The sequence below is a fragment of the Lepidochelys kempii genome, chromosome 5, assembly GCF_965140285.1.
Source record: "Lepidochelys kempii isolate rLepKem1 chromosome 5, rLepKem1.hap1, whole genome shotgun sequence".
NCBI lineage: Eukaryota > Metazoa > Chordata > Testudines > Cheloniidae > Lepidochelys > Lepidochelys kempii.
The window spans coordinates 73524273-73539280 of record NC_136384.1 but is presented as its reverse complement, the minus strand read 5'-3'; the positions used below and the strand labels follow the sequence as shown (position 1 = coordinate 73539280).

At 41.3% G+C, this 15008-nt stretch overlaps 1 protein-coding gene across 3 annotated transcripts in view; it reads left to right on the top strand.

Annotated features, from left to right (window-relative positions):
* Positions 1-15008, top strand: part of PGGT1B (protein geranylgeranyltransferase type I subunit beta) — a 73896-nt gene that overhangs the window by 32385 nt on the left and 26503 nt on the right. For all 3 annotated transcript variants that reach the window (XM_073344735.2, XM_073344733.2, XM_073344734.2), the window contains 2 exons: positions 3615-3766; positions 12366-12498. In XM_073344735.2, the coding sequence (XP_073200836.2) occupies positions 3615-3766; positions 12366-12498 (285 nt within the window). The remainder of the gene's footprint in view (positions 1-3614; positions 3767-12365; positions 12499-15008) is intronic.

The window sequence follows — 15008 nt, the reverse complement described above, 5'->3', positions numbered from 1 at the left end:
GTACTCTGGAGGAAAAAGAGCATCATGCTGTGAGTGGAGAGTACCCAGCAGCAGAGACCTGCCCAAATCCAGGTTTTTGGTGTGACAGTAGACTCTGTATTCTGCAATTTAAGCTCTTGACATCTTTTACTCTGGTGTGCCTACCTCCCTTCCTTTCTCCTTCACAGTCTCTCCATTGCCAGTCTCATTTCCCATCTTCTGTGCCCCTCTTCATCCTTTCCTCAGTGTCCCTCCTTTTCCCTTCCTCCTTTTTAACTTTCTGCCTTCTACCATTGGCCTTCAGCCCACCTTTGCCCTCATATTACTTCACAGAAAGTGAAGCTTTGTATATTGTATCCCTTTCCACCACTTGGATCTTTTTTCTGTTTGGCTCTGTAAATGCTCAAGAGCAAGGACTGTCTCCCTTTATGGATGCTCAGTGCCTACAGTTTGAGTAATACCATAATTTAAATTCATGGTGGTGTTTTTGTAAGAGTAGGGATTTGTCCTGCCAGAGTTTTTTCTTTTCCTCCTCTCCCCTTGTTGCACAGCATTCTCTGTGCCTATTGTGTGCTTGGCTATCATGCAGTCTCCATGTCGTCAATGAACTCTATGCCGCAGCTGTGGAATTTGGTGCAGAATTGAAGCTTTCATTTCATTTCACAAGGGTTTGGCCTTTTATGGTTGTGAAGGTAACAGCGTTTTATATTGAAGTCGTGTTTAGATTGTCTTTGAAGTCTGCAGTCCGAGAGTCTGATTTGTCCCCATTCATGAAATGCAGTGGTTATGCTGAAGTATAACAATGTAAATCTCAACATGGATTATTTCATTACTGATCATTCAGCAGAAGCTTATATCTCGGCACCTTCCTAGTGCCAAAAGCCCTAACTGTCAAAACCACTAGCTTCCCTTTTGATGCAGTTATGAATTATGAATACAAAATTTCTCTAGCACATTGAGGTAGTAAAAAAATGAATTTATAATAAATACAAATAACAAATGGAATATTGCACTGAAAAATGTCAGTTCTTGAGTTTAACATGAATCTGCCACAGAAACTGGGGGCCTTACAGCAGAGTTAGTCCAGCCTCTTAAAGTCTGCAGGGGACTTTGCATGTACAGTGGATTCTGCTTATTAGCAGTCTGTTTCCAGCAAAAAATTGCTATTACCTGGAAATTGCCAATAACGTTGAAAGTATGTTTGCAGTGCTGCAGCCAGAGAAGGAAGCCCTGGGATGTACTTGCTCTAGCTGCAGCCCCCCAAACTTGCCTACAGGGCTGCTGTCAGAGAAGGAAGTGCTGGGATTTGCTGAGCCCGGGTCCTGCGTGCCAGGTCAGGAAGCAACGCAGAGAGCGCAAAGAGAGACACTGTGGAGCTCCATGGGTCCCCCGTGCCCTCACTCTATGTGGAAAGACCCAGCATCTGGGCTGCAGCCCTGCTGCTGCCCTGCCTGCTGCCTCCTCTCAGAGCCCACAGCACTGGGATTCTGGGGTGCGTGTGTGTGTGTGGGGGGGGTGTCTCCCACTGGGCAAGGAGGCAGGTGACACAGCCTGTTACCTCCTTCTATGGACTGTGGGTTCTTGACCACAAGCAGGTTTGCTGCAGCCATGGAAGGAAGCACTGGGACAATGCCAAGCCTGTGCCCCCAGCACCGGGGTAGATCAGAGCACAGGGAGAGCTACTGTGCAGCCCCAGCGCTTTTTTGCTTGATTGCAGCCCCATAAACCACCTCTTCCCCACCCCCCAAAGTTGTTAATAAATGGCATGCCTGTTGGCAAAGTTCAAATCCCTTTAACATTAAAGTAATTGGAGTGGCATTGTTTCACAGTAAAATGTTGGTATTAAGCAAAAGTTGTTGATACTGGGATTGCTATTAAGCAGCATCCACTGTAGCTTATAAAATGCTTGGGGGATCCATCTGAATGAAATGTATCATCATCATAATAATAATACCTAGCTTTTATGTAGTGCTTTTTGTCAGTAGATCTCACAGCACTTTATAATGGAGGTTAGACCATTATCTCCATTTTACAGACAGAGGAACAATTCATGAACTTATCTAATTCTGTTTTGAACCCAGTTACACTTTAGGCCTTCACCTCATCCCCTGGCAATGAGTTCCACAGGTTGACTGTGCGTTATGTGAAGAAGTACATATTTACATTTGTTTTAAACCTGCTGCCTGATTGGGTGACCCTTGGTCCTTTTGTTAAGTGAAAGGATAAATAACACTTCCCTATTCACTTTTCCCATATCACTCATGATTGTATAGACCCCTATCATCCCTCCTCCCCTCCCCCGACATCACTTTTCTAAGATAATCAGTCCCAGTCTTTTTAATCTCTCCTTGTATGGAAGCTTTTCCATATCCCTAATAAATTTTATTGCCTTCTTTGTACTTTTTCCAATTCTAATACCTTTTTTCAGATGGGGTGATCAGACCTGCATGCTGTATGCCAGGCATGGGCATATCATGGATTTATGTAGTGGCATTTTGATATTATCTGTCATCTTATCTATTCGTTTCCTAGCAGTTACTAACATTAGCTTTTTTTGACTGCCAATGTGTTCTGAGTGGATGTTTTCAGAGAACTATCCACAATGACTCCAAGATCTTTCCTGAGTGGTAACAGCTACTTTAGTCCCCATCATTTTGTGTGTATAGCTGAGATTGTTTTCCAATGTGCGTTACTTGAAATACAATTTGTAAATGTGATCTGCCATCTGTTTACCCAATTTAGTGAAATCCCTTTGTAACTCTTCGCAGTCAGCTTTGGACTTACCTATCTTGAGTAATTTTGTATTATCTGCAAACTTTGCTACCTCACCCACTTTTCCAGGTCATTTATGAATATGATGAACAGTATAGATCCATAGGGGACACCACTAATTACCTCTTTTGTGAAAATTGATCATTTCTTCCTACCCTTTGTTTCCTATCTTTTAGCCAGTTACTGATCCATGAGAGGACCTTCCCTCTTAAGCAAACTCAGCAGTCATGGGATAAGTGCCTTAGGTGAGGGACCTTGTCAAAGGCTTTGAAAGTCCAATTCACTACACTGATTGATTGCATCACTCTTGTCCACATGTTTGTTGATCCCCTCAAAGAATTTTAATAGACTGGTGAGGAGTGCTACAAAAGCCATGCTGACGATTCCGCCAACATATCGTGATTGTCTGTGTCTGATAAGTACTGTAGTTTCAACCAGTTGCCTGGTACTGAAGTTACATTTACCAGTCTGTAATTTCCAGGATTGCCTCTAGAGCCTTTTTTAAACATGGGTGTTACATTAGCAATACTCCACTCATCTGATACAGTGGCTGATTTTAAGCAATAAGATTCATATCACAGTTGGTAGTTCTGCAATTTCATGTTTGTTTTTTTTGAAGTATTTGTAAACTTCTAACTCCTCAGCAAGTGTGTCAGATGAAGCTGTGCAGTTATATAGTTTCCTTCAGGCATGTCTAGTCAGATAAATTCCACTTGACCAAAATTAATGCAAAGATTAACATTATTTACCTTTAAAACATTGTCAAAGCTTTGACTACTTAATTGTAATTCATTGAATACTTAATTGTAATTCAAGAGCTTATGAAATCAAAATAAGTTAAATGTATTTTCTTTTAATTTTAGGGTCCTGGTATATCTCATCCCTATGACAGTGGTCACATAGCAATGACATACACTGGCCTATCATGCTTGGTTATTCTTGGAGATGACTTGAGTCGAGTAAATAAAGATGCCTGCTTGACAGGACTGAGAGCTCTCCAACTGGAAGATGGAAGGTACAGGACATTCTTTATTACAGGGCACTCTGGGAAATTTTGAGGAAAACCTAACCATGGAACAAAATATACACTTCACCTGCATAACATATCTGTTATGTCTTCTCCACCTTCCAGAAGTTTGTTTGCTGTGGCTGGTGTGAAAACTAGAAGATAGGCAAGTTACCAGGTAGTCTGTTGGAGTCTTGAAATTGATTTCTTAGCCCAGTGCACATTCGCTATTGGAAAGTTACTGGCTGGCCTGGTAACATGATGGTAGCGGTGCCTTTCAGGAGAGCTGAAGTGAACTCTGACACGCCCTCACATTCTCTGGTTGTGTAACTCTGTGGAGCACTGTCAAAGCAGCTTTCTATGCCTTCTGGGAAGAGAGATTTGCTTAGGTCTGATGACTACTTCTGGCTGACTTAAGAGCGGATGAAAAGTTAGAAGTTGAGATTCAGGGGTATAATTGGGTGGAGAAAGAGGATACTAGGGATCCCTACCATATCTGGATTCTTTTTCTGCAGTCAATAAAGATGAACTCTACTGCATAAACTAGCATTATTGTATTCCTCAGATCCAATAATAGATACTGAGTGATTCTGCTTGTAGTCCAGTGAAAGGCAATTGGTCAGGTTGGGGGGGGGGGAAACAAATCTTTATTTCTCCATACTCATTTCCTCCAAGCAGCATAAACTTTTTCAGTCTGCCTCCAACACAGTGAGCGAGTGGCATGTGGAGCATGGGTATCTCTCTGTGGTGCTGGAAACACTAGGGCTTGCTAGGAAAAAGATCGCAGAAGTGCAATATGTGCAGTACTATGCTACAGCAAAGTTTGACTTTCTGCACAGTCTCTTCAGAATACCTTACAGTCTCTAGAGATGGAATGTGTCTTCTTCAGTGGTAGCTAATTCTGAAGTCAAATGTCAAAAGATTGAAATGTCCTTAGGAAATATGCTTATCTGGGTGCTAATGCCAGTTATTCAGAGCTCTATCCGTGCTAGGCACCTTTGATCCAATTTGCAGCCTCTACTGCTGGCTTTATGCCCTGGTGTCATATCCTATTTAGAAGGATACAGATGTCATTGGGACCAAAATCTTTGTGCGTGTCTGTTTTAAAAAAATCCCCGCAGGTAGTTTTTATTTTAAAACATAAGACCGTTAAAGACCTATTCTGCTGCAGTATGTGTAACCCAAAGTTGCAGCTTAGTACAGAATTATGTGTAATCAGCTAGTTGTCCCGTCTGAATGAGGAACATCAACATGAATATAGCAGAGTAAATCAGACTTTCGTTTTTAATGAAATCAGACTTCCTTACCTAATAGCTTCCCGTCAAAATGACTCTAGTTTTAAATCAGAATGCTGTAGCTTAGTTACTATATTAAGTGTGTATATGATATAAAAAGGGTATGTGTGCATTTTTCTAAAAACACCTTTCTGATTTTTTTTAAAGCAATATTTGTTTCAGTACTAAAAACAGTGTTTCAACATCACCCATCCAGTGGGGTGGTTGTCTCAAGACTGATCTGCAAACAGTTCTTGTACTGGTTCAAAACCTGTTCAGTTAGTGTTGTGATTTTTTTTTTTTTTTTAAATAGAAATAGTTAACCAGCACAGCCCTAGTGTGGACCATTATAAGTATAAGGCACCTGGACACTGATATTTATCTTATTTCCCCTTCCTGTACAGGAATCACTACATTGATAAAACACCTCTATAGCAATATAACTTCATCTAAGCTAAGGGGATTGTACTGCTTTAAATTACACTGATGTAATTAAAGCTGTGCAAGTTTTTGTGTGTAAACAAACCCTTAGTGAAAAGAAAAGGAGTACTTGTGGCACCTTAGAGACTAACCAATTTATTTGAGCATAAGCTTTCATGAGCTACATGCTCAAATAAATTGGTTAGTCTCTAAGGTGCCACAATTACTCCTTTTCTTTTTGCGAATACAGACTAACACGGCTACTACTCTGAAACCCTTAGTGGTTGCTGTTGTTTCAGTGATATTTTCTAGCTGAGAACATAAGTCCTACACACTGCTGGACTGAAAATATTGGCTTTCCTATTAGAAAGCACTGCATATCTGTGTAAAACTTGTTTTTAAAGTAAGCACTATATTTTAAACCGTTTGTCTATTTTTGAGTTAAGAATAGTTCAAGTTAAGACTGTTTGTATTTGTTCTATGTTTTGTGATTTCCAGTTGGTCTTTAGTGGGAATGTAGATTGATTCCTTCTTTGCATGGTAAATTGTTATGGTAGGTTTTTAAGTGATTGATTTTAAAGACAGTAAAAAGCATAATTAATGTGTTTTAGTGATCTCTTTTCTTTGTAATTAGACGAGAGAGGCAAGAATCATAGAATATCAGGGTTGGAAGGGACCTCAGGAGGTCATCTAGTCCAACCCCCTGCTCAAAGCAGGACCAATCCCCAATTAAATCATCCCAGCCAGGGCTTTGTCAAGCCTGACCTTAAAAATTTCTAAGGAAGGAGATTCTACCACCTCCCTAGGTAACGCATTCCAGTGTTTCACCACCCTCCTAGTGAAAAAGTTTTTCCTAATATCCAACCTAAACCTCCCCCACTGCGACTTGAGACCATTACTCCTTGTCCTGTCCTCTTCTACCACTGAGAATAGTCTAGAACCATCCTCTCTGGAACCACCTCTCAGGTAGTTGAAAGCAGCTATGAAATCCCCCCTCATTCTTCTCTTCTGCAGACTAAACAATCCCAGTTCCCTCAGCCTCTCCTCATAAGTCATGTGTTCTAGACCCCTAATCATTTTTGTTGCCCTTCGCTGGACTCTCTCCAATTTATCCACATCCTTCTTGTAGTGTGGGGCCCAAAACTGGACACAGTACTCCAGATGAGGCCTCACCAATGTCGAATAGAGGGGGACGATCACATCCCTCGATCTGCTTGCTATGCCCCTACTTATACATCCCAAAATGCCATTGGCCTTCTTGGCAACAAGGGCACACTGCTGACTCATATCCAGCTTCTTGTCCACTGTCACCCCTAGATCCTTTTCCGCAGAACTGCTGCCTAGCCATTCGGTCCCTAGTCTGTAGCTGTGCATTGGGTTCTCCTGTCCTAAGTGCAAGACCCTGCACTTATCCTTATTGAACCTCATCAGATTTCTTTTGGCCCTATCCTCCAATTTGTCTAGATCCCTCTGTATCCTATCCCTGCCCTCCAGCGTATCTACCACTCCTCCCAGTTTAGTATCATCCGCAAAGAGACCCAGTGTACAAACTCAAGTTTTTCTAATAAAACTCTTCAACAGACGGAGATTTTTGAACAGTATGTGGGGCTCTCAGGCTCTTAAATTATTTATTAGGTTGTCTGGAGAACTAACCATACTTAGGCACTGTTAAGTCAACCAATCACTAGCTTTTTTTTTTTTTTCCCCTGCTTCCAGAAAAGATGGAGCAGAAAAAATTAATCCTGTTACAGAAAGCATAACCTTCAGTTTCTGTCCAGCACTCCCAAGCTGCTAAATTCTAAAAATTAATGCAAGGCATTAACTGAATTCCCTCTCTGTGGATCCAGTTGTGTTGATCCACAGTAATATATATCAGCCAAAAAGACTGTGACCCCCAGAAATACCAACTGTAAGATTGAATGAAGCCAACAATTTGTTTATGAAAACAGAACACTCTCTTCTGAGCCTTTTTTTTTATGACAGGTATGTGGGAGTCCTTGACCCAACTTTTAAAGATAAAGCAAAAATCCAAGTATTGTACTACATTAGTACATGAAACTTAAGCTGTTTTCTTCTACAAACCAGAAGAACGCTTTAGATTTTTTTTCTGAAGACATCATAATGTTGGTAGGTCTTCATGAGCCTGAGTTTTTTGTCCCAGATTCAGTCAGGATAGCTTACTGAAAGCTCACATGGTGAAATAACTCTAAAATGTATTTGAAATTCAATACAGTCTTAGTTAAGTATGATACTAATTGAAGAAATGTAAGAGGTAATAGGAAAGCTCACTCTGTCTTAAAGCAGAATGGGGGCTACCTTAAAGACTGACTTAATAATCCATGTTAATATGTTATTTAATATGTTAAACTAATTGTTTATCTAAAAAGAAAAGGAGGACTTGTGGCACCTTAGAGACTAACCAATTTATTTGAGCCTAAGCTTTCCTGAGCTACAGCTCCATGCAGCCGATGTAGCTATAGCTACATGCATCCGATGAAGTGAGCTGTAGCTCACGAAAGCTTATGCTCAAATACATTGGTTAGCCTCTAAGGTGCCACAAGTCCTCCTTTTCTTTTTGCGAATACAGACTAACACGGCTGCTACTCTGAAACCTGTTTATCTAAAAAGGTGTTTTTTTTTTTAATTTAAGCCAGAATAGAAAGGCGTGGGGGGGTGCACAAGGAAATGTTGGGTAGAAGACTATATAGAAAAAAATACAGATCTGGTTACATGTAGAGATCTGGTCTGTGATTTTTATTACATTCTGTCTGTGAATCCATCGTTAGACCTTGTAGAAATTTGTGTTTAACACTTCGCTAGAGGTCCTGCTGTCATTCTTTGAAGAGAGTATGTTCCTTCATGAATGAACTGCCCAGGCATCTTAACTGTAAAAACATCCCTTCCATTTCTGAATCCTCTGTTTGTCCATGGTTTTTGCATTAGTTACCACAGCAAACCTGACTGTAAGTAGAATCTGTTTTGACTGCAGTGTAAGGGAAGTTAGCAAATGACCTTTAAATCACTTGGCAATTGAGTGAGAATGTTTCTTATCTGATCAGTTTTGGAGGAGAGAATTGCCCCAGTTTGACAGTTGAATACTAGCCAAAGGAGCCTATCTATACTATAAAAAGAAAAGGAGTACTTGTGGCACCTTAGAGACTAACCAATTTATTTGAGCATGAGCTTTCGTGAGCTACAGCTCACTTCATCAGATGTTTACCGTGGAAACTGCAGCAGACTTTATATACACACAGAAATCATGAAACAGTACCTCCTGACTCACTGAGTGGGGTGGGAGGAGGTATTGTTTCATGATTTCTGTGTGTATATAAAGTCTGCTGCAGTTTCCACGGTAAACATCTGATGAAGTGAGCTGTAGCTCACGAAAGCTCATGCTCAAATAAATTGGTTAGTCTCTAAGGTGCCACAAGTACTCCTTTTCTTTTTGCGAATACAGACTAACACGGCTGTTCCTCTGAAACCTATCTATACTATGTTTCAGAGTATCAGCCAGTTAGTCTGTATTCGCAAAAAGAAAAGGAGTACTTGTGGCACCTTAGAGACTAACCAATTTATTTGAGCATAAGCTTTCATGAGCTACAGCTCACTTCATCGGATGCATAAAGTGGAAAATGCAGTGAGTATTTGAATATGAAGGTCACTATCTTACAACAAAAAAACTTCAAATCCAGACTCCAGCGAGAAACTGCTGAATTGAAATTCATTTGCAAATTGGATACTATTAACTTAGGCTTAAATAGAGACTGGGAGTAGTCATTATGCAAGGTAGCCTATTTCCCCTTGTTTTTTCCTATCCCCCCCCCCCCCCCCCGACGTTCTGGTTAAACTTGGATTTATGCTGGAAATGGCCCACCTTGATTATCATACACATTGTAAGGAGAGTGGTCACTTTGGATGGGCTATTACCAGCAGGAGAGTGGGGTGGGAGGAGGTATTGTTTCATGGTCTCTGTGTATATAATGTTTTCTGCAGTTTCCACAGTATGCATCCGATGAAGAGAGCTGTAGCTCACGAAAGCTTATGCTCAAATAAATTGGTTAGTCTCTAAGGTGCCACAAGTACTCCTTTTTAAGGGGAAATAGGTTACCTTGCATAACGACTTAGCCACTCCCAGTCTCTATTCAAGCCTAAGTTAATTGTATCCAATTTGCAAATGAATTCCAATTCAGCAATCTCTTGCCGGAGTCTGGTTTTGAAGTTTTTCTGTTGTAATATCACAACTTTCCTGTCTGTAATCGTGTGACCAGAGAGATTGAAGTGTTCTCCGACTGGTTTATGAATGTTATAATTCTTGACATCTGATTTGTGTCCATTTATTCTTTTACGTAGAGACTGTCCAATGTACATGGCAGAGGGGCATTGCACATGATGGCATATATCACATTTGTAGATGTGCAGGTGAACGAGCCTCTGATAGTGTGGCTGATGTTATTAGGCCCTGTGATGGTGTCCCCTGAATAGATATGTGGATACAGTTGGCAACGGGCTTTGTTGCAAGGATAGGTTCCTGGGTTAGTGGTTCTGTTGTGTGGTATGTGATTGCTGGTGAGTATTTGTTCAGGTTGGGGGGCTGTCTGTAGGCAAGGACTGGCCTGTCTCCCAAGATCTGTGAGAGTGATGGGTCGTCCTTCAGGATAGGTTGTAGATCCTTGATAATGTGTTGGAGAGGTTTTAGTTGGGGGCTGAAGGTGACGGCTATAAAATATAGTAAGAGGCAAATAACATATTGCCTAACTGACACTCCCGGTTCTTTGGAGCTGGAACCATTAAATATAGCAGCTCCTTAAGGGAAGTAGAGCTGGTCTAATGCAGAGGGATTAAAACTTAACATTCAGCTCAACTCCCAAATTTCTCTGTAAAATCAGCATTAGAAATGAAAACTTAACCTGAATGGTCTTTAAAAAGTGTACAATAACAAGAGAGATGCATGTAATTTGTTAGAAACTGGTAGGTTCTAACTGCTTGTGCTGTTATGATTCCCATTCATAGTATTAAAATCCAGTTTCTAAGTACTTAGTCATTTGTAAAGCCCTATCTATACTAAACTGTGTGAATAATTGCTGCTCAGCGGTGAATATTATACATCTACCCTCTCGAATTAACTGTTTTACACAATTCAACTTTGTGTGTGTGTGCATAACATGGATAGATCAGGATTATGTAAATGCTTATTGCCCATTTTAATAGTCTACGGATAAAATTCTAGTTCTTATCCCTCTCTTAGTAAGGAAATTGGATTGACAGAATAATGGGCTGTTAGCGTAAAGACATTAATTAGCCTACATTTTACTTATTAAAATAAATTGCACTGCTATTATAAATGTCTCAGATCCACACATCTGATAGACATTTGTAAAACATGGATCCCTTGACTTAGAAAAAATTAAGTTAAAAAATGTCTAGCAATTTAGGTTGGGTTTATAGCTAATGAAAAGTCCTTGTTTTAGGTCACACATTCTGTGTGGGTAGTTAAATTTTTAACAGATAACATCTTATAGCATATAATGAAGAGTAGGGTGTAATGGTGTTATTTCTGAAGGGATTATGATCCATTTAATTATTAAACTGAGACAGCAGTGCTAATTAAACTAGAAGTGTTGGCTTAATTTATTTTTAACTTACGAGTCAGGTGAGACTTGCATGGCTATCACATGATAGGGCTCTACAAAGTTAAATCATTTTCAAGAACTCAAAATTATTAGAACACAACGCTAAATTTCTTTCATAAACTGAAAATTCCAAATTTAAGGGGGTGTATGCAACAGTATGTGATATTTCCAGAATTGGACCTATTATCTAGAGCAACTGACTGATATTTAATGAACCAAATTCTCGGACGTTTGTGTCAAGAAATTGCAAGTGTGCATTTGTTAGGCACGTGAATAGCCCAGTGTGCATGCAGACGTTGATTTGCACCTCAGCTGGACACAGTCCTCTTGTAGTATGGCCCAATGCAAACAAAGCGTTGCAATAATCTTGTTTTGAGGTTTTTTGAGGTTGTGAAAGCACAAAATCCAAGGCTAGAGCCTGATCAGAGCAAGCTAACTAATAGTCTTAAAATATTCTCAGATTGTAAAAAGACTAATGAAAAATTTAATAAAAACAAGAACACTGGAACATGAATGACAACACCACCACAATATATACAGTCCTAATACCAATTAAATATGTTCATTCTTGGAATCTGTTCCATGATGTAATTAAAAAGGAGTTAAATAACCAGGGCCATGCCTTACCAAAATGAGCACCAAGATTGCTAGGGAGGAATTAAGAGGCAAAGAGAAATGGGGGGTGTAACGATGGTAACTCATCAGTAACAGTGGAATATAACAGAGCGAAGAATGCAGATACTAAAATATTAATACATATACCCTGACGCTGTCTAAATAAAATTGCCTGAGCCACTAAATGTCAATGGTTCATATCACCTTACTTCACTTGTTAACACACCACCAAAAAAGAATATTCAGTAAACTTAAATACATGGTTGACTTAGTTGCCCTTCCAAGTAGGGGCATAGTATTGTCCTTCTGAAGAGTACAGTTTGAAATATTTAAGGAACTTCCTCTTGAGAGGAGAAGTATATGATAAAGAAGCCTAGGTATGGGGTTTTTTATGTTCATAAAAAGAAAAGGAGTACTTGTGGCACCTTTAGAGATTAACCAATTTATTTGAGCATAAGCTTTCGTGAGCTACAGCTCACTTCATCGGATGCAGTGAGCTGTAGCTCACGAAGGCTTATGCTCAAATTGGTTAGTGTCTAAGGTGCCACAAGTACTCCTTTTCTTTTTGCAAATACAGACTAACACGGCTGTTACTCTGAAACCTGTCTTTATGTTCATAATGTGATAGCCCTTGCAATGCATAATGAGAGAAATCTGTATTTCTTTTAGTTTCTGTGCTGTGCTTGAAGGTAGTGAGAATGACATGAGATTTGTATACTGTGCTTCCTGTATCTGCTACATGCTGAACAACTGGTCAGGCATGGATCTGAAGAAAGCGATAGAATATATAAGAAGAAGTATGGTGAGTTTTTTAAGTGTTTTTTGAAAAAATGATATTCTTCAAATCTTAAGACTGTAGGTTTTCTGCGTGCTGCAGCATGTGGCTAAAGCAGTCACCAGCACTACTAAATTTCAGCCATAACCTTTCATATAGTCCTTTGTTTTTCCTGGTATACTGAGTTGAAAGAGGAGTGGTACAGTAGTATTATAAATGTGTAAAAAGCACAAACTTTGGAGGATCCAGTGTAGTTTCCCTGATGCAGTTAACATGTGGTTTGATCTTCCTGAATAGACTGGACAGAATAACATGTAACCATGTTTCTAGACTGCAACAGCCTTGGAGCAGGGCTGTTCCAAAGTCTAAGATCATAGTTAAAACATCATTCCATGTCTCCTGTACTGCAAGACAGACTTCAGTTCTCTGTTGCTCTCTGTTGCCATGTTGCAATCAGTAGGTCCCTCAGCATGGTAGGATTTATAGTATAGACACTGAAGATGAACGTTCCCAGCTCGTAACATTCACTCAGATGAAAAATAAGCAGTCCTCCATTTCCTATTTTCTTTTTATAAATAGTATAAAACTAGTAGCTGAAAGCCTATGCTGTCACATAGGTGTGGCCGTTGGGCCAGGTAAGCCACCGTCTGTGCATTCTACCACATTCCATCAGTGAAACTGTTGCATGCAAATTAGCTGTAGAGTAATGGTGATTGCTTGAGTTGCTTCTATCAGAATGGTCTAGGACAGGGGTCGGCAACCTATGGCACACGTGCCAAAGACGGCATGCGAGCCAATTTTTAATGGCATGCTGCTGTCTGCCGGACCTAGGCAGACAGCAGCGTGCCACTAAAAATCCAGCCCAGCACAGCCCGCTCTTTTCCGCCCCCCAGCCACTGCTCTCTCCTTGCAGGGCAGGCAAACTTTCCGCTTCCCTCTTCCCCCAGCGTTCTGGGTTCCTGCCCCTCCTTCTCTACCTCCCTGCGGCCAATCAGCTGACAGCCCTTGCTAGAGATGGGGAGAGGTAAAAGCAGAGCTGCAGCGCGCTCTCTGCTCCGGGGACCTTGGGGAAGTGGATGGAATCAGGGCATGTCCCCTCCAGCCCCCTGCCGTGAGCCACTCAGGGCAGGGGGCTGGGACCACCCCCATGACCCCAGCCACACCCTCAGCCCTCTGCCCTGACCCCTGCAACCTCCCACAACCCCAGCCCTGACTCCAGCACCCCCCGACACATACCCAGCCCCCCAAGCCACCTGCCCTGACTCTTGCACCCTCCACATCCCCACTCCCACCCTGAGCACCAAATGGGAGTTCCTGCACCCCCTTCTCACACGCCCACCTGCCTTACTTATAATACATATAAGGCTTACATATAAGCCTTACTGTAGCTATACACTGCTCAGTGTAATTTGTAAATGACTGAGAACTTAGAACCAGTACTCCAGCCTCATCCTCCTGGACTTGTCAGTTGCTTTTGTCACAGTTGTCCATACCCGTCTTGAAATCTTGTCTTCTCTGGGCTTCCGTGACTCTCCTCTCCTTGTCTTCTACTGCTGTCATTGCTTCTTCAGCATGACCTTTGGAGGATTCTCCTCGTCCCTCTCCCCCCCCACGCGCACACACACCTCCTGCTTTCTGAAGAGTTTCCACAGGCCTCTGTCCTTGGTCCCGTTCCCTCTCTGCACCTAACCTCTGGATTATTTTAGTCTGCAAACTCCCGTTCAGCTATTGTCTGTATTTTCTCTTCCTCCAGACCTGTCTCCTTCCGTCCAAACTGAAATCTTGATTGGTCTGTCTATCTCCTTGTGGATGTCTGTCAGCTCAAACTCAACATGGCTAAAACAGAGCTCTTAATCTCCTCACCACCACTACTACCCTCCCCCCACTACTCCTTTGTCAATAACTGTGGGCAACAGCACCAGCCTGCTTGTCACTTAGGCCCATAACCTGGTTGTCATCTTCAGCTTGGACCTCTTTCAAAGCCCTCACATCTGGGCTATGTCTGAATTATGTAGATTCTTTCTGCACAACATCTCTAAGATACAGCTTTTCCTATCCATCCACACAGCTACAGCTCTGATCCAGGTTCCCATCTCAATTTACTGCAGTATCCTTCTCGCTGGCTTTAACTATGCAGTCTTACCTCACTTATCCATTCAGAACGGAGCTGCAAATATGATTTTCCTAGCCTGTCGCTTTAACCATGTCATTCCTCTTTACATCCCTCCACTATCACCTCAAACATAAGCTATTTGTCTTCATTTGAAGGCCCTTCATGTTTTATCCACGTCTTGTCTTGTCATCCTCAATGAAGATATTAACTCCTGCCTCTGATCAGCCTGTGATACAAGCCTCAATTGCCCACTTGTTAAATTTTCAAATGCATAGCTTTGTGCTTTCTCCCAGGCTGCCCCTCACACTTGGGAGGAGCTCCCAGTAAACATCTGCAAAATTACGCATTCTCTTCTTTAAAACTCTCCTTTTCCCTCTATAAAAAGCTTGGCAGTGGTTAGGCCACTGGTGTGCTGAGACCACTG